Genomic DNA, 21624 nt, shown 5'->3' on the forward strand with positions numbered 1-21624 from the left:
CCTTAACAGTTAAGTGTATCCTAAAAACATCCAGAGATTTAGAGTGGAAGTAACTTTTAAGTTCTCTAGGCCAACCTACTTGAAAAAGGTCTGACTTCTGAATTGTATCAGGTTGCTCAGGCACATGCTGAGTTTTGAAAATCTTCAGAGTGGGAAATTTTACAATCTCCCAATGTGGCAGCCTGTCTCAGGATTTTACCACAAGGTTGCAAAAAGGACTTTTTCCCAAATTCCAGCTGACATTTCTTTGCTGTAGCTCTCGCATCTCTTAGAAAAGCCTGACTCTGACTTCTTTGAGTACCCCTTTTTACCTATTAGGAGACTGCTAATAATTCCCTTCTTAGGCTTCTGTTCTCTGAAAAAGCCTTGGTCCTACAGCCTGTTCCTCTCTTGCTCCTGTACTCCAGTCACAACTATTTTAGTTCCCCTCTCCTGCTCTCACTTCCAGTTTATCAGTAGCTCTGCTTTAGCTCTCTAAATTTATATTTGCCACATATACATAGGGCTGTGGTCTTAGTTTCTGATACTGTGTTCCATAATTATTATTGAAAGGCTGTTGCATAATCAAACATATTAAATTTGACTACTCTGTCAAAAAAACTATAATCTATGAAATAATGGAATTTACTCCAATGGGAAATGCAGATTCTTTGTTTTACATTAAAAACATTAATAGATCAAACATTAAAGAAACTATGTTGAGAAACATTATGAAATTGATTTGGGCATGAAATAAGAACTTTTTTATTTACAATTTTTTTCATCTGTTTAAAACCACTTTGTGTTATATTCTTGTGATCTCTCTTGTACAGCCTAGGCCATTCAGCCCTCCATTGACCTCTAACTCAAGTCCACCTCCAGCAGCTCCTTTGGCACGTGCAGAGAGCATTTCTTCTATATCCTCTTCTGCTTCCCTCAGTGCAGCAAACACACCTACAGTTGGTAAGTTTAATTAACCATTTTACCCTACTTGAGAAATTTGACAACTCAGCCACTAGGTTGCACCTGTTTGTGAGAACCACTTGTTGGAGTTATTTGTTTCATATGTGAGTCCAGGTACTTCAAGCATCCTTTGCAATGTCTGCTTCTAAATGACACTGAGACACAGGGAAATAGATTAAATTATATTACCCCATAGATCCACTTATGGCATGTTCTTTAGGGAAATATTATTCACAATTGACCTTCCATGAATTCTTATTTGGTATGCTTGTATATCCGTCAAGTACAACATGCTGTCATATATTTGTTCAGAAGATATTGTTGTAAAGGTGCAGAAATACTTAGGGATACTGAAAAATTTGAATTAGTACTAATGTTCACAAAACTGAGATCTTTTATGTTCTTTTAATTTTGTTTGTTGTTCCATAATTGCAGTTTCCAAAAAAAAAAAAAAAAAAAAACAACCTAATGGATCTTTTTCTTCAAGTTAGTTAAGAATATAAGCTAAGCAGTAAAAGCAAAACAAATAATTAAACAAGAAAGATTAAGATTAAAAGGAAATTAGTCTTCATGTTTTGCCACTGATTTCAGAAGATTTTCTCTTGTTTTTAAAGGAAGGCCCTTCAGTTTTGATATTTGATTATCATAAATCAAAAGGAGACATTATGGTTTATTTAGTTTAGTTGGGGTTTTTTGTTAGTTTGGGAGAGGGGCAGGGCTTAAGACATTTTAACTTGTTTATTGTATTGTACTGTATAGCAGTATTGAACTGCTTAATTCCTGAACACGGTTACACCTTTAGTCACAAGTTAAATCAAGTTGTCGAGTTATCATTTCATTATCTGCAAATGCTATTGATGCCAAGGATTCCCCAGTCAGGCTCAGCAGCTCAGAAGAGGAACTGTGCAGCACCTAGTGGGAGTTCTGCAGTGGAGTTGTTTCCACCCTGTGCAGAAGCAAAGCTACTGAGTTCTGCCCAACCTTAGCTCTTACAGTTCAGTGTCCACCAGTTTCACAAATACTGAGAATCATTGCAGAAACAAAATTGATATTTTGGTTGCCAGAGTCTATCCAGGCTCACATCCTCAGGGCTCAGCTCTGGTGCTGAGGAAACAAACATTGGTAGCAAAAGCATCAATATCCCCAGATCTGGGGAGATGTGAGTGTGTGTTGTTGGAAACAGTGGCAGAGTGAAATTGTGAGGTGAGGCAGGAGGTAACGAGGTGTGTGCTGACACTGAGGTTTGACATGGTTATTATTCTGGCCTAGGAAAAATAAATAAGACCAGTTCCGTCTGTACTGACTGTATGAATTAAATAGTCCTGGGAAAACGGGAAGGGTGGCGCAAAAAGCTGAAGTACTTTGGGGCATGAGGATATAGTTTGCAATACATTCTGTATTCTTTTGGCTTTTGCACAATCCACTGTTCCCCTTACCCCATTTGTTCTGAGTAATGGAGAATTGACTCTGATTATTTTTTTCCAAGTTAACCTTAAGGCATGCATAATTGAGTGGTTCTTTTTTGCTTTAGCCTTTATTTAATTTGCAAAATATTTTTGAATAATGATTTTTAACATCTATTTTTGCTTGAAATATTTTTTCTTTGCAATGTTTTGTTTCATTTAAATGTAATAGACGATGATCTTTTGATTCCAAATCTTCCTACAATTGAAAAGCTTTGTGAGACACCACCAGGTATTGTACTCAAAGCACATTTATGTCTTAACTAATCATCCTAATATACTACATCTAATAAAATTGTATTTCTTTTGAGACAAGTTTCTCCAGATATTTCTGGTATCTGACACATACAAGTTGCTTGACATCTCAACTACATAACAAGTTGTGTGTTGCTGAAATCACCAGAACTTGATGTAACCACTTTTATATAATGTTATCTCCTGTCTATCCACTTCCCTGCTCCATAAACAAGCTGAAACTTGGCCTTGCTCCTTCAGTTTGTCATTACTACTTTCTTTCAAGTAAAGTGAATATATTTTTACTTTGACAATCCTTATTTTCCCAAAACAAGTAGGTAATAATGTTTCTATATTTACATGTAATACAAATCTTAGAAGACAGACATAATAACGATAGTACTTTTTTAAATAAATTTTATTTTCATGACAGGTGTTTAGCCAGTATTAAAACTCTGTGGATGTTTGTTCCTAAACTGAACTAAAACCATTTGATCAGCTTTATTCATCTGCCCTTTTTTATGACCAGTGATGCAGTCTTTTGTTCTGTAGTTTTGGTCTGCACCTTGAAGGTGTCAATGCAACCATTTGCACAGTTATGTCACCAGCTCTTGTGTCAGCACAGCTCAGGGGCTGGTAGCAGTGATCAGGCTGAGGCTGATGGCAGGGCACTGAAGCCAGGTTTGCCAGCACTGCCAGAGGTGGTAGAGCTGGAGCCTTGACCTGGGATGCAGCCTGAAATGAAGTGAGGGTACCCTTCATGCAGCTGTTACTTCCCTTCCATCTGAAACCTCACAGCAGATACAGAAAACCCTGAAGCTGAATGTTGCTGCATTGAATTGTACTCTCAGCAGCAAGGCAACAAAACTGACTTTCAGGCGTCAAGACAAGCAGTTGTGTTTGTTTCATATGATAGAATGACAGAATCATGAAGGCTGAGGAAAGACTGCCAAGATCAAGTCCAGCCTTTGAACAATCACCACCTCGTTAACTAAACCATAGCACTGAGCACTCCAGTCATTTCTTGAACACTTCCAGGGATGGTCACTCGCCCACCTCCCTGGGCAGCCCATTCTGTGTGAAGAAATTCTTGCTGTTGTCCAGCTTGGATCTCCCCTGGCACAGCTTGAGGCCATTTCTTCTTTTCCTGTTGCTGATTGCCTGGGAAAAGACTGTCTCTCATCTTGCTACACCCTCCTTTCAGGCAGTTGTAGAGAATGATAAGGCTCTTCTTATCACTCCTTTTCTCCAGGCAAAATATCCTGAACTCCTTCAGCTGTTTCTCAAATGACTTATTATGCAGACCCTTCCCTTGAGCCATTGCCCTTCTCTGGATGTCTTCCTTGAATTGAGGGGCCCAAAAAAGAGCACAGGATTTGAGGTGCAGCCTCAACAGTGCCCAGCACAGGGGACAATCCCTGCCCTGCTCCTGCTGCCCACACCATTGCTGCTACAGCCCAGGATGCCATTGGCCTTCTTGGCCACCTGGGCACTGCTGGCTCCTGTTCAGTCACTGTCACCAGCACCCCCAGGGCCTTTTCCTGTGGGCAGCTTTCCAGCCCCTCTGCCCCAGCCTGTGGCCCTGCCTGGGGTTGTTATAACACAGAGGCAGGATCTGGCACTTGGCCTTGTTGAATGTATAGTAATTTGTTTAATTTTTAGTGTATTTATTTTCTAGGAGAATGCAAAACTTTTTGAGTCAAAGGGTGATGAATAGCAGGAGCAGAGCAAAGAAGAGAGAAGTGATCTCATTTCAGAGAATAGGTCTCAGAGAAATATGTATACATATGTATTTGCTTTGGTGTGCCCTAAAAAAAAGTTAAAAGAATGTTATTATTTCTAATAAATTTCACTTTTCAGTCAAGCAAACAGTATTTGTATCTTGCCAACAGGAATATAATGAATATGTTTGCAATGCTCTACATAATTTTTGAAATAATGCTATAAAAATGTACATAAGGCCATTAAGTAAAAGATTTTAAAATAATTGATACATCTATATACAAGGTAATCCTGTCTGCTCTACAGTTGTTTATTGTTCCTTAGTAAATTGTCGTAAAAAGACATTAAAACAGCTCAGCGACTGTAGTGCCACGTTCAGAGTGTAGACTTTGGCTTTAGTGAAGAATAATTCTGGAGTTCAGTAATTCACCAAGCAGAATTTCTAGTAAATGATAACTCATTTTTTATTGCTCATTTGCCTCTTGAAATAATGATTTCTGGATTCCTGAGACTATTGGGGATCACAGGTTTTGTTGGTAGTTTTCAGGGAGAGAAAAAACTTTGGAAACATGATCCATGTATTGTCTGAAAAATAAAGAAAAACAACCTGCTGTTCATACTGAAAAAAGGTGAATAAATCAGTGCTTTTTAGCCAGAATCATAATAATTAGTTAATTTGAGAATTTTTGGTTTTCAACACTTTTGACTGGATCTCTTGGATCTAAGGAAGCCTAAGCATTGCACAAATATTTTCATGGTACTGAGAAGAATTCTGAACATTTTACTACCTTATGTGAGAAATTGTAATGGAGAGAGAGGTACAAGGTAGCAGAATTAGACCAGCTCCTGTCTTTTGCTATCTTTCTGTCACTACTTCATTCACTTACCTCTTAATTTAAGGTCTAATATGAGATATTAGGTGCTCTGTGAAGAGCAAGGCCTGAAATTCCTTTTTACTTCTGAAAGAGCTCAGAAATGACAGCCACTTAGAGTAAATAGGTTTAATTGCCATGGGCAATATTATACAAAAGCATTTTGTCCCTGCTTCATGGTATGAAACAAAAATTTGTCAATTTGCTTATGAAAAGATAAAGGCTGTACCTCCTTTGTGATAGGTAATACTGTGCAATACAGACTATTTCTTCATGGTACAAAAAACATAGTAAGATGCTCTCTACTACACTGCTGCATTAAGAAAAAAGAAGAAACTTCCAGTATTTTCCTTTATATTCCATACACGTGTAGAAAATTCATGAAAAATGAAATCCCATGACAACCTGTTTCATCAACTGTATATCCACATTTCAAAAAGCCTTAGCATAAGGTCTTGGTTGATTTTTATAGCTCTGCATTGGAACTGTGTTGTGTTGGCACAAGCAACAAGTGAAGACTTCTCCAACAGTTTCTGCTTGGGAATTGCAATGTTTGTTGGCTGAAAAAGTAAAAAAAATGTTCAACAGTTCACTTATATGGGGGTAATATTGATGAATTTGTGTTTAAGTTCATTTTTACTGTAAGTGAATTATTTGTATTTCTGTGACCATTTTATCATGCATTTTTCCATACAAAAAGCATACAGTAGGGATTTTTTTTAAAGGCATTCCAGTCAATTTGGGTCTGTTGACTTCAACCCCACCAGTAGCCATTTTAGTGCGGCGTTCCTCTGTCTCGTGTATTTCCTTGTGTCTGTTTACATAATACCAGGCCAATAGTCAAGACCTGCATTCTTGGGCTGCTGAGCAGCATTTTGGTGGTATGACTGTACAATGTTTATGTATTTGTACACACTTTATAATACCTCAGATGTTACTGTGACATTGGTGTAAATTCTTGTGAAAATTACAGATTTAGCCAACCAGTCTGAAATCTATTAAGCTATTTGAAAATTAAACCTATACACTGTATGTATTCTAGGTGTTTCACGTGGTCCCAGCCCCGTCAGCCTTGGAAACCAGGACACCTTGCCTGTTGCAGTAGCTCTTACTGAATCTGTTAACGCCTACTTTAAAGGAGCAGATCCCACAAAGTTAGTTAACTAATGAATTGGGTTGAATGTATTGAGTTGCAGTAAGAAAAGACACTGGGTCTACTTTTCATACTGGGGGAGGGAAAATGAGTTTGCATTGGAATGGGAATTCAAAGGGATTTTTCTCCCCGTGTATAAATGACAACAGTGGATTATTGTTCTGTAATGCCAGGAGTTCACATACACCTGCTTTACAGAAATGTGTTCAGTGAGAGCACTGAGAGTGACAAGGATTTTTATCATTGTCAGGTAGGTGTTACATGTGATTTTGTGCAGCCAAAAGCACTTCATTCCCTGTCACATCCATTGCTGTGCTACTTAGGCCTTGCCTAGGCAGAGCCATGCCATATTTTCAAAAAATATCCAAGACTACTGTATGCTTAAGCAGTTAAAGTGTTTTTTTTCTTATTTCATCTTATTTCCGAGCTGAATGTGACAGTCAATAGTCACATTACCCTCATTAAAGACTGTTTTTTAATTCAGTCATTCGTATGATTGTAAAATTGCAGTTGCCTTAAAATTAGTATTAGAACTAGAAAGTTAATGGATTGCAATGAAGCTGATTTTTTTATTCTCTTCTAGATGTATTGTGAAGATTACTGGTGATATGACAATATCATTCCCAAGTGGGATTATTAAAGTCTTCACCAGCAACCCATCTCCTGCTGTGCTCTGCTTCAGGGTGAAAAACACAAGCAAACTAGAGCAGATCCTTCCAAATGCACAACTTGTATACAGGTTTTGTATTTTTTTAACAAAGTTGTAAGCTGCATAATTTATAAAATATGAGTTGTTGTCTATGTAAATCAGAATTCTTTGCAGTCTGGTTGATTTAATTACATATAATTTAATTTTCTGAATTAATCTTGTTCATCTTAGTTCTCTCCACTGCTACTATTAAAAATCTCAATGATTACTGAACTTAAAACTTGTATTGAGTATAACAAAAGCCATGAAAAATAATTTGTAAATGTGTCTGTGTTTCAATATGCATTTTATAAATAATTTCTTTACACAGTAGTAGTAATGGTAAAACTAAATGATAAAACAATAGGCTTAAATGGAAAACAAGTAGTAGGAGATTCATGTACTCTCCTTTGCCATGTACTACTGTATTTTAAAATCCAATCATTGCACTAATCAGATTCTTTATATAACAACCTCCCAGATGTGTAACATCATACTTAGAATAATTTGTAGGAAAAAAAAAATGTTGCTGATTAAGTAGGATAATTGTTGAAATTGCACTTGGAGATGCTGTTTTTTAAAAGATAGAAAAGCTGGTATTTTTTAGCAGAAATCCATTTCAGCTGAGCAGTTTCTGTTTCATTTATTGGAGAAATTATTTGAGCACTAAGCTAAATGTTTTTAAATGCTGTATTTTTTTAATTACTGAAATAATAAATCAAACCATATGTGTGTATTCTTTTGTATTTAATTTCATTTGCTAGTTCATACTTAATGCAATAGATAATTCATACAAAATTAAGTTTAATCACTGTTTGATGTGACAGTTTATAACTGAAATGTTAGCAGAGCTGTATCTGACAAAGTGAATTATACTGAAAAAGCATATTTTGCAAATGTCTAGTATTCTTGAATGAATGGTATAATATTTCACTTCTAATTAATGATCTTTCTTTGTAGTGATCAGTCACAAAGTGACTCCAGTACTAAGGACTTTTGGATGAACATGCAAGCTATAACTGTCTACCTCAAGAAATTATCCGAGCAGAATCCATCTGCATCCTATTACAATGTGGATGTCCTAAAGTATCAGGTAAACACTTTTATCCTTTTGTAATTTTTTAGGAATTCCAGCAGATATGATATATACCCCAAAATTAAAAGAATTATTCTTTGTCTGCCAGCTTGGAGGTGAGCTGTCATCCCTCATCTAGACCAGTTCTGGGTATGTCTCTGCTTATAATATGTAGACTCTGCCCAGGCTTAGCACATTCCTGCTATGCTTCATGTCATTCCCTAAGATACAGGGCTTGTTTCAGCTTGCTAGTGCTTCAGCCCAATCCTGCAAAAAAGCTTCAAACACTTTTTTTTTTTTAATATTTGTCTGCAAAGTCAAATTCTCCTTTAAGAGATTTGTTGGTGCCTTCTTGTAGTTTGTAGTCATAGTGTGTTTGATTTTGCAATTGCCTGAGTTTTGGATATTGGCACTGATTAATTTTAGTGCATTGTTCTGGCTTTCAGGTGAAAGAGAGTAGGTTTAGATTAGATATTAAGAAAAGATTCTTTACTCAGAGGGTGGTGAGTCACTCACACAAGTTTCCCAGAGGAGCTGTGCATGCCCCACTTCCCTGGCAGTGTTCAAGGCCAGGCTGGGTAGGGCTATGAGCAACCTGGTCTGGTGAAAGTTGGTCTGTGCCCACGATGAGGATGGGTTGGAGCTTTAAGGTCCCTCCCAACCCAAACACTCTGTGATTCTATCTGAGAATGTATGGCATTCTGATTTCTCACAATGTAGTAGAACAGGAGTAGTCAGAATGGATTTACTGAGCATAAGTCATGCTTGACCGAGCTGACAAACTTCTGTGCTGACATGACTGCCCCAGTCATGGATGAGGGCAGAGCAGTAGGTATTGTCTGCTCAGACTTCAGGGCACCTTTCAACACCACATACCTGAATCTTTATAGAGAGGCTGGTGAGGAACAGGCTGAGATGGGCAGACACTGAGGTGAACTGACCCCCAGGGAACACTGATTTTATGGTTTAATAGCTTCATTAGCGATCTGAATGATGGGACAGAGTGTACCCTTGGCAAGTTTGCTGATGATACCAAATAGGGATGGCCCTCTGGATAAATCAGAGGGTCATTCTGCCCTGCAGAAATGGGCTGAAAGGAACCTCATGAAGTTCAACATGAAATGCACTTGGGGAGTCACCAGCTGGAAATTATCTTGGCAGAAATGACCTACCTGAGGGTGCTGTGGGTTACCATGTTGAACATGAGCCAAACAACTCACTGCTCATGCTGCAGAGGCAACAGGTGGTCTTCTAAGCTTCATTAGGCAAAGTATTGCTAGTAAGTGAAGGGAGGGGATCCTTCCCCTCAACCAGGTGTGGTGACACCACACCTGGGGTGCTGTGTTCAGTTCTGGGTTGCTCATTGTGAGTGAGACTGGATAGAGTTCAGCAAAGGGCCACAAAGATGATGGTGGGACTGGAGTATCTGTCCCATGAAAGCCTGAGAGAGTTGGGATTCCTAAGCCTGGAAAAGGGTAAGTTCAGGGAAATCTCATCAATATGTATAAATACCTGAGAAAGGGCACAGAGAGGACAGAGCCAAGCTGTTTTCACTGGTGGCCAGTAACAGAATCAGAGGCAATGGACACGTGCTGAATCACAGGACATTCCTTCCGAACAGCCAGAACCACTTTTTTTCCTGTGACAGTGGCTGACACCGGACACAGGTTGCCTAGAGGGGTAGTGGAGTCTCCATTCTGGGAAATGTTCAAAAGTTGTCTGGAGCTTAAGCATCCTGCTGGAGGTGGCCCTGTGGGAGCTGGAGGTTTGGACCAGACAGCCTCCAGGAGGTCTCTGTCAGCCTCAGCCATTCTGTGCATCAGTGAGATGATTTTCTGGTTGTTAATAAAAAGTCTTAATGGATATTCAAGGCATACTCACCTCAAAGGGAGAATAGGGATTTTCTAGGCCTGCCTTGAAATGTCTGAACATCTGAGACAGCTGTACAACAAAAAAAACTGTGAAAATTACTGGTCAGTCTAGGTGTTCATACCTGTAGTTACCACATCTGCCTAGGATAGTTTAAAATCCTGGCATATTGAACCTGCAAAAAGCATGTTAGGGACAGAGAATTCTTGAGAAAGATGAAAGGAAAACACTATTTGGTTTGCTGAAATGAGTACTGTGTATTTTTCTTGTAAAAATGAGGCATTGGCACGTGGAAACCCAGACAGATAAAAAAGGTTTTGGCCTGACAACAAAAGGCAAGATTGTGCACCAGGACTCAGGAGGTTCCTCAAATAGATTGAGAAGGTGGTTCAGATGCATCAGCACAGTAGAATGAGCTCAGCTACAGAGGAAACATCCAACCTGCCTGCAGCAGGAAAATAATGCTTTGAAGAGGTCAGAACTATTCTACTGGCTGCCTGTCCCATGACAGGTGTTGTCCTCTGGTGCTGGCTGGTTGGGCAGCTGAACTGGCACAGCACACAGCTGCTAAGGATGAAGCCATTTTGCTGCAAGAATGCATCTTGCATAAGGCAGAACATAACAAAAACAAAGCTTACAAAAAGTTATAAAAGAGCAGGAGGAAGCCTCATAGGCCAGAGGGAGTTTAAATCTTTTCTTCAAGTATTTTAATTTGAAATTAAAATAGCAAGAATTCATTTCAGCAGCAGTCTTCAAAATTCTGTGATTAAGAACTCAAGGGTCAATTGTTCTCTTGGTATTTTGTCAGCACTGAGACTTATATTAATTACCATTGTCCCCTAATACAGCCCAAAAGGTGGATATTTTAATGAAGTTGTTTTCAATGGTTTATTCTTTTACAGGTATCTTCAAATGGCATACAGTCTACTCCCTTGAATCTTGCAACTTACTGGAAATGTGACGCTAGCACTACTGATGTGAGAGTGGATTATAAATACAATCCAGAGTCTATGAATGTGCCTAGTATGCTGTCTAATGTCCAGGTTGTGGTACCAGTAGATGGAGGAGTAATAAACATGCAGTCACTTCCACCTGCAAAATGGTAATTTTCATTCTTTTCAGTATTTTTTCAGATTCATTGCAGGGTATTCTTTAGTGTCATAGCCTGAAAAATTTCACAGGAAAAAATAGCAAAATGTGTAGTATCAGATGTCTAAATATTTTGTGGTCTAAAAGAGATCATGTGCAGGCAATTCACATAAACTGAAACAGTCAGTAAGTACCCCTCCCAAGTGTGTAATAATACAAACCTTTATGAATTTTCCAGTGTTGGCGCTTTTTTGTCCAATAGAATAGACAATTTTAATACAGTAATTTGAAATGGTTAAAAAACATTTTCTCTGTGTGTAATAATGTATTCGTATAAAGACATTGTATAGAAAAAGTAGCAGAAAGGTAGTTTTTAAAAAGATTTCCTGATTGTTCTAACTTTAAAATTAGCTTCTAATGGAAGTAGTTTTTAAACAAACTCTGCAACTGGGTAACTGAGGCGCTCTCCATAAGCCAGGTAGCATTGTTCTATCAATTCAAGCATCATGTGGATTATATTAGACTAACAGCTACCTGCCATCATCTTCTGAGCCTGCATTTACAGCAGCACTTCAAACTGTGACATAGATAGCAGAAAATTATGTTACAAGTTTGTGGAAACACGCAGAAGGTAGTAGGACTAGACAGAGTAAGACAGAGTAGTAGTATAGCCCTGGAGCAAAAGATGAGCAGAATTCGATTACTGTGCTTGTGCAATATGTACATACTTGCCCAGCTGTAACATAAATTCTGGACTGTTTATTCCCAAAATGGTCTTTTTAATGTGAAGAGGACAAAGAACACAAAGTTGAAGGAAGTTAGGCTTTGTTAACCTTGTTTCTTGTAGATCAGTTTACCTAACAAAGCAAGGTTTAAAAGAAAAATAAATGATGCATTTATTGGGTAGATTCTGATGTTTCTAGAGGCAATACAGTTACAGGTGTTTATTGGACAATGTAGTAATATAGTATAATTTTAAGTGGAAAAAAAAATCCTCACAGGACTGAGTCCTTCTTAACTTGGTATTTCAAGAAAACAGTGCTTTTAACCAAATCTTGAGCTTATTCTGAACAAGAACATCTGAACAAGTATCCTATCTGAACAACACAACCACTCTGGGCTGAAGCCAGTCTCCCTGCCCAGGCTTCTTCCACAAACCCTCTGTAATGAAGCTGGAGTGAAAGCAGGAACACCCACCCAAAACACTCTGTGTTAGCTGGGAAGGCTTAGGGAGAATTGCATTAGGAAATTCACCTAGGCATCTTCCAAGACCCAGAATTTTGAGCCTGGCAAGCTGAGGAAAAAAAAAAAGTCAGTTATGTCCCAGGCAGGTATAGTATTTGTGATGTACTACCTGTTCCATCTAGTGGATTGGCTGGTGGGGTTTTGGTCTTTTTTTAGGGGAAAAAAGTGCTTTATAGTGTGATTTCCTGTGAGTAAATACTACCATATGTGCTACTTATGTGAGCATTTCAGTCCTACTACATCAATGCCAAGAGCAATTTCAAACCTATCAGCACTTCATGCTGCTCACAGCTTTAAGTTGTTGACTTTCCTTTGATACAACTGCTAGAAAGTCCTCCAGGAGCTAAAATGCCTTGTCAGCTTAGACACTCGTGGTACACTTTTCTGCCCCTTCATAGTGCCTGAAGTTAGCTTGAACAGAGTGTCACTGATGCCAAGTAGTTTTACTAGAATGGAAGTGGAATGAAATTCATGCTCTCAGGACTGTCACTTGTGAGAGAACAATCATCATCACAAAGCATCAAGGCACAGCCTCCAGGCTGCTTCCAGAATAACTCACCCTGTAAAACTGCAGAGGGGTTTGAATTTTGGAGCCATAGGTGGGGACACAGGATAGTGTTAAATGTGTGAAAAATTATTGTATAAAATGTGTAAGGAAGTGTGTTCTTCTGAGCTCACTGCTCTGGAGTGATGCAGACACACCTTTTTCTTTTCCTCTCTCCCCCCTGTAGTTTTCCACAGACTTAGCTTAAAACATGCAAGTATTTTGTTGGCTTCTATTTGGAGATGTCTGTAATATACCAGTGTAAGTCAAGAGAAATAAAAGTTCTAAACCCAGTGCTTGTAACTAACCTACCATTCTCTTACAGGAATGCAGACCAGATGAAAGCATGTTGGAAGATATCTAGCATTTCAGAGAAGTCTGAGAATGGAGGCAAGTTGAACTCTTTTGTTTTGCTTTCTTGTAAAGAATTTTTTTAACAGTAAACAAGTAATCATTTTAGCCTCTATCCCCTCTGATTCCTTTTTACACATTTTCTCATGCTGTGTCCTGTTTACTAGTTCACCTTCTTCTCAATCAGTTGCCTCCTGAGAGATTCCGTTTTGAGTGAGATGTCAAAATATAAAATTAATTATTAGCTATACAAGGGAAAATAGTTAAGTACCCTGAAAACAGTTAGTAGTTCTAAAATAGAGTTTAGATGAGACAGGAAATTATTTCATTCATGCTATTTGGAAGTGAGCACTAACTCAGATGAAAACAGGTTTAATATCTGTGTCTTTCCACACATAGATAATTTAAATACATTAGAAGGAGGTATGTGGAAGAACTAGGGGTAAAAAAAGAGTCCTGAACTTAGATATATTATTCTTGACCAACATTTTGAGTTTTGGTTTTGACCATAATGACTCCAGGAAAAAAAAATCTATGCACATCTGGTTGGAATGGTAATTTATACAATATTGTGTAAGATACCAATAGTTGTCCTCTGCTCAGTGCCTTCCTCTGAGCTGTAGTTGATGTCACAACTCCTACAGTCTCTGAAGATGCAATATTTTTCTGAAGTAGTACAGCAGCCAAAGTATCTCATCCTCAAAGCCTCTGTGCAGAAATTAATTGCTAATGTAAAGGAAAGGCCTTTAGTCCTGTTAAGAATTTATTGAAGGGGATTGTGAAATCACAGATTTGCTTGTAAGTATGACTGATTTTATATAGAAACCACAAGCATGAAAAGAGAAGACAACTTCTCTTCCTGCAAAGGCTGCAAAGTTGTGGTTATCATTCAAACAAAATCAGAGAGAATTTTATTGAACACAGGTGATTAGTCTGGCATACTTTGTCCTTCACTAACCTCACAGTTCTTTGCTATTTGTCTTCCACTACATTGAGTCTATTTTTTTTTTTTCCTTTTTCCAAACTCCGTGGCTTCTTTTCAAAGGAAAAATCATACTGAAACACAAATGCAGCCAGGTGAAGAGGAACTGTACACCTGCAGAGCAGCACAGAATTGGCTGCTAGTGATCCAGTTTGCATCTTGTGTGTTGACAGCAGACTCGCATATATCCCACTGCTTCTGCTGTATTCCTTCTCTCCCCACCATCTTTTCCTCCCCTTTTGTTTGAGTATAAACACACAGTACTCTCAGTCCAGAAGGAGATAATACTGTGCTGATCTTGCACTTAGAGGAGCAAAGGGAGAAGTTGCACAAACACTGTCAAGGTCAGGACAAGTGTCTTCAAGTCTTTTTTCCTGGTGGACAGCATGATAAAATTTTGGGGTTTTTTTTTATGGTCCAACACATTATGTGACCTGTCAGTTGGAGAGAGATAAAACACAGAACAAACTTTCAAAGCACTTGAATATATGAGTTTCCATACCTAGAGTAGAAAGAATTTCCAGTTTACAGAAATAAGGCAGACCTACTGAAGAAATTAAATTGATCTTAAGCTAAAGTTATCAAGAACAAGCTACCGTGTCAATTTTTTTGAGTTCCTGCTTTTACCTCAGTAGCATTTCAGTTACTAACTTTCCTTGTCATTTAGTAGTTATTGATAGGAATAGCAAGTTGTTTTAAAGTAAAATTATTCCATTAATTTTAATTTAAATCTCATTTTCCCAGCACACTTTGCAAGGACAAGAAAAGGCCTGTTTTAAAACTAGAAATTAGTAACAATGAGGGATTTTAATAAAATGCATTTCACTGCCTACAGAAATGTACTTAAAGTAATTTTGAACTATTATTGCTTTATAATAACTTCAAAAGTGATGGCACTTCAACACTTTCTCTGAAAAAAAATCAACTGAAATTCTTGAGAAGTATTTAATCAAACCTTGTCCTTAATGGAAACATAGTAATTTCTTTCCTCTGGGTACATTACTGTAGAACTGCATTTCTTCCAATGTTTTTGTTCACCCAGATGGATCGTGACAACTCTTAAATGTTCTGATGTAATTTCAGATCTGCTAGTGAAAAGTAGATATTATCTCCTATCTATAAATCAGGTACCATCTACCACAAGATAGATGGTAGTAAGTACTTGGAGACCAACAAGCATAAATTATTAAAGGGACCAATCAGACAATCAGTAAGTGTGGGTACCAGGCTGACACCCACATTTTGGGTAGTCCTGCAGAAATTTACATGGTTTCTCTTTAAATCATTCATTAAATTGTCTTAAACAGGCTATTGGAAAAAACAGACTTATACTCTTCCCTCTTTGGAAAGTGTATGTAGGGCTGCCACTGGGAATAGATCTCAGTCACCATATTAGTTTCACTTCTTACTACTAAAAATCTGGAGATCATTTTGTTATTGCAAAACAATCAGCTTCTCAGTTTTGTTGTTTTTATAGGTTCTGGATCCCTCAGGGCCAAATTTGAGCTTTCAGGAGGACCCAGTAAACCAGCAACACTTGCAGTGCAATTCATCAGTGAAGGAAGCACCCTTTCAGGAGCAGATGTGGAACTTGTAGGCACTGGCTATCGGCTTTCCCTTCTTAAGAAGAGATTTGCCACTGGTAAGACATTGACACACTTATATATTCAAATTAATCCTATATATTCTCTAGTAATGAATTCTAAAATATGAAACTGTTAAATGAGCAATGTATAAATAGCTACTCCTTGTTGAAACCTTTCTGATAAGTCAGTTTGGTTTTTCCATAGTTATTCAGACTGCTCTGAGGAAAATATGGACAAAATCTGGTGTATCTACTGACTGCAAAAAACGTAACTTTGTTTTTCAGGACGGTATATGGCAGACTGTTGATGTACCTGTGGAAGTCTTCGGATCAGGAGTGCAAGAAACACACTCTGCCCTCTCTACTTTTCAAACACTATTTTAACATGCATTAATTTTTCCAAAATATTGACCTACTTTGAGGCTAAACTACAGAAAGTAAATGCACTTTTAAGAGTCATTTTGAAAACTTTTTATTACTTTACAATAGCACTGAAGTTAACTTCAACACTGTCTGTAAATGATCAACTACAATACTAGGGAAAATTTGTTGAAAAATTAGTAACTTTATATAGATGAAGTCAAAATAGGAATCCACAGTTGTAATGGAAGTATGAAATTTTATGTTGTACTGTAAACATTAAACCTAAAAGGTAGGAGAGCTAGTAAGAAATATTTGAGCTTTTCATAAGTAATACTCATTTTTCAGATTCTTTAATTGCCAGTCTTTAATTGACAGTTTATAAAGATAGCAGAAGCTAAGTCTCATGTAGTTCTTCTTTCCATTCATACCACAAGACCAGCTGAGTTAGAGATGTATAAAACTAACTTGATGCCCATGGATCATTCTTAAAATGTAAGTTGGTTTATATTGGGATTTTTTTTTAACTAAGTGCAATGTCTTAAAAATTGCAAAACACAGCAGAGATTTACTTCTGCAGTTAGTAAAAAATTTTGGGCCTTGTGATTGTTTGAGTTAATGCAGTAGATTTAATTTATTTTTATATTAATTACATAACATTTGTGCCTTTCAAAAAAGCCTGTGCCTATCCAATTTGATACTCACGTGCCTCACTTCCTTTTTCAAAGTTTGGCTCTTCATCCAGAAAGCATGATGTTTGTATTATATACACAACTTTATAAAAATTCTTTTACTGCAATTTCTTTAGAAGACAGGTTTGCAAAAACTGTAGTTTGTTTTTAAAGAAAATTAAAACACCGAATTAGTTCCTCAAGGAATAATTACAATTAAATGTGGCTTTAATAAAGGGAGCTGCATCATGCAGGACTTGGTAACTTTAAGTAATTTTAATGTCACCAAAGAGGAGAATCTGAAAAATCAGTGAAGATAGGAAAAACAAACTTCTAAAAGCAAACAGCATTACTTTTTGCTTTGACTATAAGTCTTCAGACTTTGAGTGCTTTTGGGGATGTGTGATGTGAATGTACACATAGTACTTCAGGATATTTTATGGCTGCAGGATGACAAATCCTGTCATGTGTTCATTTTTTTTATAACTACCAATGTTAATATTTGTATTGTAATCTAATCTGCTTGCTACAGCATAAGCATGGGGATGTGACACTTCAGTAACAATTTTTTAAAGCTAGTAACTAATTTAGAAAATTTTCTATGTATTTGTATTACCGAGTTGGTTTTTTGTAATGTTGAAATCATAAGCATTGGGGCAAAATAATTCAATAACCTGCATGTGGCAATTTCAAATGAACATTTAGCATACCAGCATCTATTTCAAATTCTCTTTTGAAACAGTAAAATGTGCTTGAGTTAATTCATGCAAAGCCAGTAATGAATTGGACAGCTGAAGCTTTAGAATAAATTATGCCTTTGTAGAAGCTGCATAAATTGTCATGTACACTAGACACTTTTGCCAGTGAGAGTTTCATTGTTAGTACTAAGAACATAGTGTACTGTAGATTTGATTGGAAGAGTATATTTGGCCCCTATATTTTGCTAATCTTATTGATGATAAATTTACAACTCATAAAATGGTAGTCTTTTGATTGGAATTTTAATTGTAACCTGCTTTACAATCAAACTGATTGACACAACAATATTTTATTAATGGAAACCCAAACCTATTGCTATTTTCGATCAAGTATTACATTAATTTCTAAGTTAAATGAAGTAGTTGATGTTTCAGCACTTTTAAACTAGCCTTCATTCAGATGTTTTTCATACATTTGCATTGGGTGCAGGTTACAATTTTGAAGCCATACAAGTTTATATAGACATTTTGTAAAGAAACTCAAAAACAATGTAAAAAGTATGTGTAGCTATCTGATTTTAAATAAAAAGAAAGTACGTAGCAAGCTGGTTCTTGCTTGTGTATACAGCAATATCCCTTTTAGCTGCCTCCTAAGAAAATTAATTTGTAAACACAACTCTAAAGGATCTGAATTTTTATGAATTGTTACTACGTTAGACTGTAAATTAGAGCATACAATTTTATCTTTCAAAAATTGTAAATACTCTGAATTTTCATAAAATGTAAATTTTAAAAATTTGCACCCATAATAAACATGTAATATATAATTTAAATACTGATTTATATTGCCTGTACTTTTGCAGTTTAGTTCCACAGATCTTCTAAGCAATAAGGTAATAGAGCAAAACCATGCCTGTATTGAACATTTGAAGAGGTTGATTTTTAAGTGATAAAGGGTAGAGGTCATTATGAACTCTTTTGTATATTTAAAATCATCACAGAGAAGGTGAATGGAAAGGTGACTTCTCCAAAACATTTCATCTTTACTAAACTGGAATATCTATAGTGCCCTATGCCGTTACTAAATTGATTCACTTCATTAATAAATTACATTAGGCAAAACTGTGGATATGTTTATGAGAAAAATCCTGACTTGTGGACATGAGCTGTAAATAGTGCTGTCAAATGCTGTACATTATCTCTTCATTAATAAGCCACAATCTTGTTGTGTATGCAGGAGAAGAATTAGTGACAAGATTGAAGTAATTCTTTCTGATTTCTTATGTTACACCAGTGAAAGAAAGTAGACAATTTAGTGCTTCTTCAGCAGTCTGGTTTAGTCCTTCTTGGTTCATGGTTTAGTCCTTCTAAGCTTTGAGCACAGAACAGTTGAAACTGAAAAAATGTTTTTGAATCTGTTTGTTTCCTACTAACGCCAAGGCCTGTAGAGGCTTAGTAAATAATGACTTACTAAATTCACTTTCTCAGCTGGTTGGGTACCAGTGCAATTGAGGTACCACTCTTGTCATGCAGGAAAGCAACAGTTCAAGGGCTTAATCCTTATCTTCTGCTGGCAGGCAGGAATGAAGGACACAAGTGCTGAGTGGTCAGACTGAATGGTCCATCTAGCACAGTACTCTGGTCCTCAACACTGCCCAAAACAGGCTGGAGCCTCAGAGAGCTAATGTGTCATTTGCTTTCTGCTCCCCCAGCACCTCTTTATTGGTTAGGGATGTAAAAAGGTGCTGTTAACTTTTTCTAGTATTCACTGAACTTGGAGTGTAACAGATGTGACCGAGGCTGCTCTGGCAGGTCTGTTAACACTTGACTCATACCCACAGACTGCTCACAGCTGCTGCAAACTGGATCACCACTGTCCAGGCAGGTTTGTGATTATCTAAGTACATGATCAGGTAGCTTTTCAGGGAAACCTATCTCTACTACTGCCAAATAACATTTATGTTGGGTATTTGAAGGAGCTAAGGCATTTGATTATGAACTGGAACAGCATGCGAGTTACATGTGGTGAGTTTTGCTATCTAAGTAAAAGGCAAAGCCTTGCATCATGGGAAAAAGGATTGCATTTCAAGTCTTGTATATTTGCAAAGCTTAAGATACACAGAGGTTAAGATGCCTATCTTTAGTTTTGCAATTATTAGATAATTAGTTTCCATTTCACTTGTTATGAAAGGGAAATAATACTTGAGAGCATGCAAGGATAAAAGTCAGGAATTCTTCCACGCATAGCATAAGCTAAAAACAGTTCTAAGTACTAAAGCATCAGATAGCATATCTACTGTTGAGGTGCCCTTGATTGGACTGATTACAAAGTCTCTCAACTGAAAACATAATTTTTATCTTTAATTCTATATATTATTCCACCAGTAAGTATTTCTCCTCAGCTCACTTTGACCTCCACGTTTACTGACATGTTGATTTTTAGATTCTCCCTTAATTCATTCAATAACCAATATAATGCATACAGTCTTAAAAATAATAAAATAATCTTAAAACATGAGAGGCTTCTTCTGGATTACTTATTGAACATTCAATACTCTAATTCTGCATTTTCTGCCTTTTTTCACTTCCTTTGGAATCAGTTGTTTTTATTTTTAAAGATCTTGTTCTGTAACTTAGTTATTATTACTCAGGATGGTTTTTTTTTTTAAGAGTTTATAATCATAAGCCATAAATCATGCCAATTTCACTACTCTGATTATTTAACTTTTCCTTTTATCTTGTCCCAACCTGTCTTTTAGGAGTTCTCAGTTCTTAAGTCATGTTTTCTGCTCTAGAAAGTTACCAGTGGTAATATGTTCAGCAGTGACTCAAATCTTTCTCCATCCTGGTTAAGGAAGCAGCCCATTTTTATAATAATTACTGATTCTCCCCTCCAGATGTCCCCTTCTGCTTTGCTATTTGATAAGCTCCTTATACAATACCACATCCTTCCCTTCTGTTTCCCTCTCTCGTTACTGGTAGGTTACATGAATAGTTATCAGTAATACAGAAATGTTAAGGCTGCCCCAGTGTTAGTACTGATGACATTACATCCAGATAAGATGCACTAATGCTACTTGGCTTGGAAGAAAACCAAAACCCAACAGAGAAAGCTCAGAAACTGTTGTTTACTTTCCACCTGTGTTGAACTCTCCCTCCCTGGCACCTTACAGGACCATGGATTTAGTCAGAAAATCAAAGACAGAGAACAGACAGAACTTTCAGCCCCCAAGCACCTGACCTCATTCTTCAATGCAATTGCCTCCTTCGCAGGTGAGGATGCCTTGGCCTGTGTGCTGAGTCCCTTCTCACTCCTGAGCAGTTCCTAGATTGGCAGCACACTCTTGAAGTGCCTGGGTGTGTGAGTACAGGAGGAGTGTTGTAGTCTGTGATCTGCCATTTCTGCAGCTGACATCCCTCTGAATTTGACTACACTGACTAGAAACTGCTACTGTTTCTACTTGACTAGAAACAGTAGACTGGATGTCTGCTTCTAGTGAGATTACAAAATAAATATAGTTTTATTTCAGGACTGAAATGCAGAAGATTTCTCAATGTAAAAACTGCATCTTGTACATCTAGCACAAGAAACTCAGTTCTCAGATGACTGCTGTTAGTCTGGCATAATTTCTTAAGACAGTATAGAGGTAGCATAGAGCAAACACTGCATTCACAGGAGAAAGAATAAGGAAGCTAGAAGGGAAAATTAATGTGGGCTCAAGTGCTCCCTGCAGTTTAAGGGGAAAGAACATGTATTTGCCACAACTTTCATAGAAGAGTTGAAATTTTTTTAAAAAATCAGGATGATAGGCCATTAGATCTACTTTCTTGGCATTGTGCAAGATACTTGAAAAGACCATCAGAGTCCTCAAAATAGAAGTTGTATATTTAATATGATGGGAGAACATGTACATTGTCTTCTCTGTCCACCTATTTATGAGCTAAGACTTTTCATTACTGTACTCACCTAAGTACCAGCCTTTGCTTACAGGAAACAATGAGTTTCCCAGTGAGAGCAATATGGAACCTGTGCCCCCATTTTCCTCAGCTGTGACCTTTCCAGATTGCTCAAGGTGACAGT

At 37.3% G+C, this 21624-nt stretch overlaps 1 protein-coding gene across 6 annotated transcripts in view; it reads left to right on the forward strand.

The window, feature by feature from the left end:
* The window catches only part of FCHO2 (FCH and mu domain containing endocytic adaptor 2), an 83745-nt gene extending 64807 nt beyond the window's left edge, over positions 1 to 18938 (forward strand). For 3 of the 6 annotated variants that reach the window (XM_083883723.1, XM_083883724.1, XM_083883725.1), the window contains 8 exons: positions 813 to 942; positions 6276 to 6387; positions 6970 to 7125; positions 8035 to 8167; positions 10921 to 11120; positions 13222 to 13286; positions 15707 to 15871; positions 16100 to 18938. In XM_083883723.1, coding sequence (XP_083739849.1) covers positions 813 to 942; positions 6276 to 6387; positions 6970 to 7125; positions 8035 to 8167; positions 10921 to 11120; positions 13222 to 13286; positions 15707 to 15871; positions 16100 to 16122 — 984 coding nt within the window. In that variant the 3' untranslated portion in view covers positions 16123 to 18938. The remainder of the gene's footprint in view (positions 1 to 812; positions 943 to 6275; positions 6388 to 6969; positions 7126 to 8034; positions 8168 to 10920; positions 11121 to 13221; positions 13287 to 15706; positions 15872 to 16099) is intronic. The other 3 variants (XM_083883728.1, XM_083883727.1, XM_083883726.1) reach the window with 1 other exon arrangement.
* The last annotated feature ends 2686 nt before the right edge of the window (positions 18939 to 21624 follow it).

Source organism: Zosterops lateralis (genome assembly GCF_965231275.1).
Source record: "Zosterops lateralis genome assembly, chromosome: Z".
Classification (NCBI taxonomy): domain Eukaryota; kingdom Metazoa; phylum Chordata; class Aves; order Passeriformes; family Zosteropidae; genus Zosterops; species Zosterops lateralis.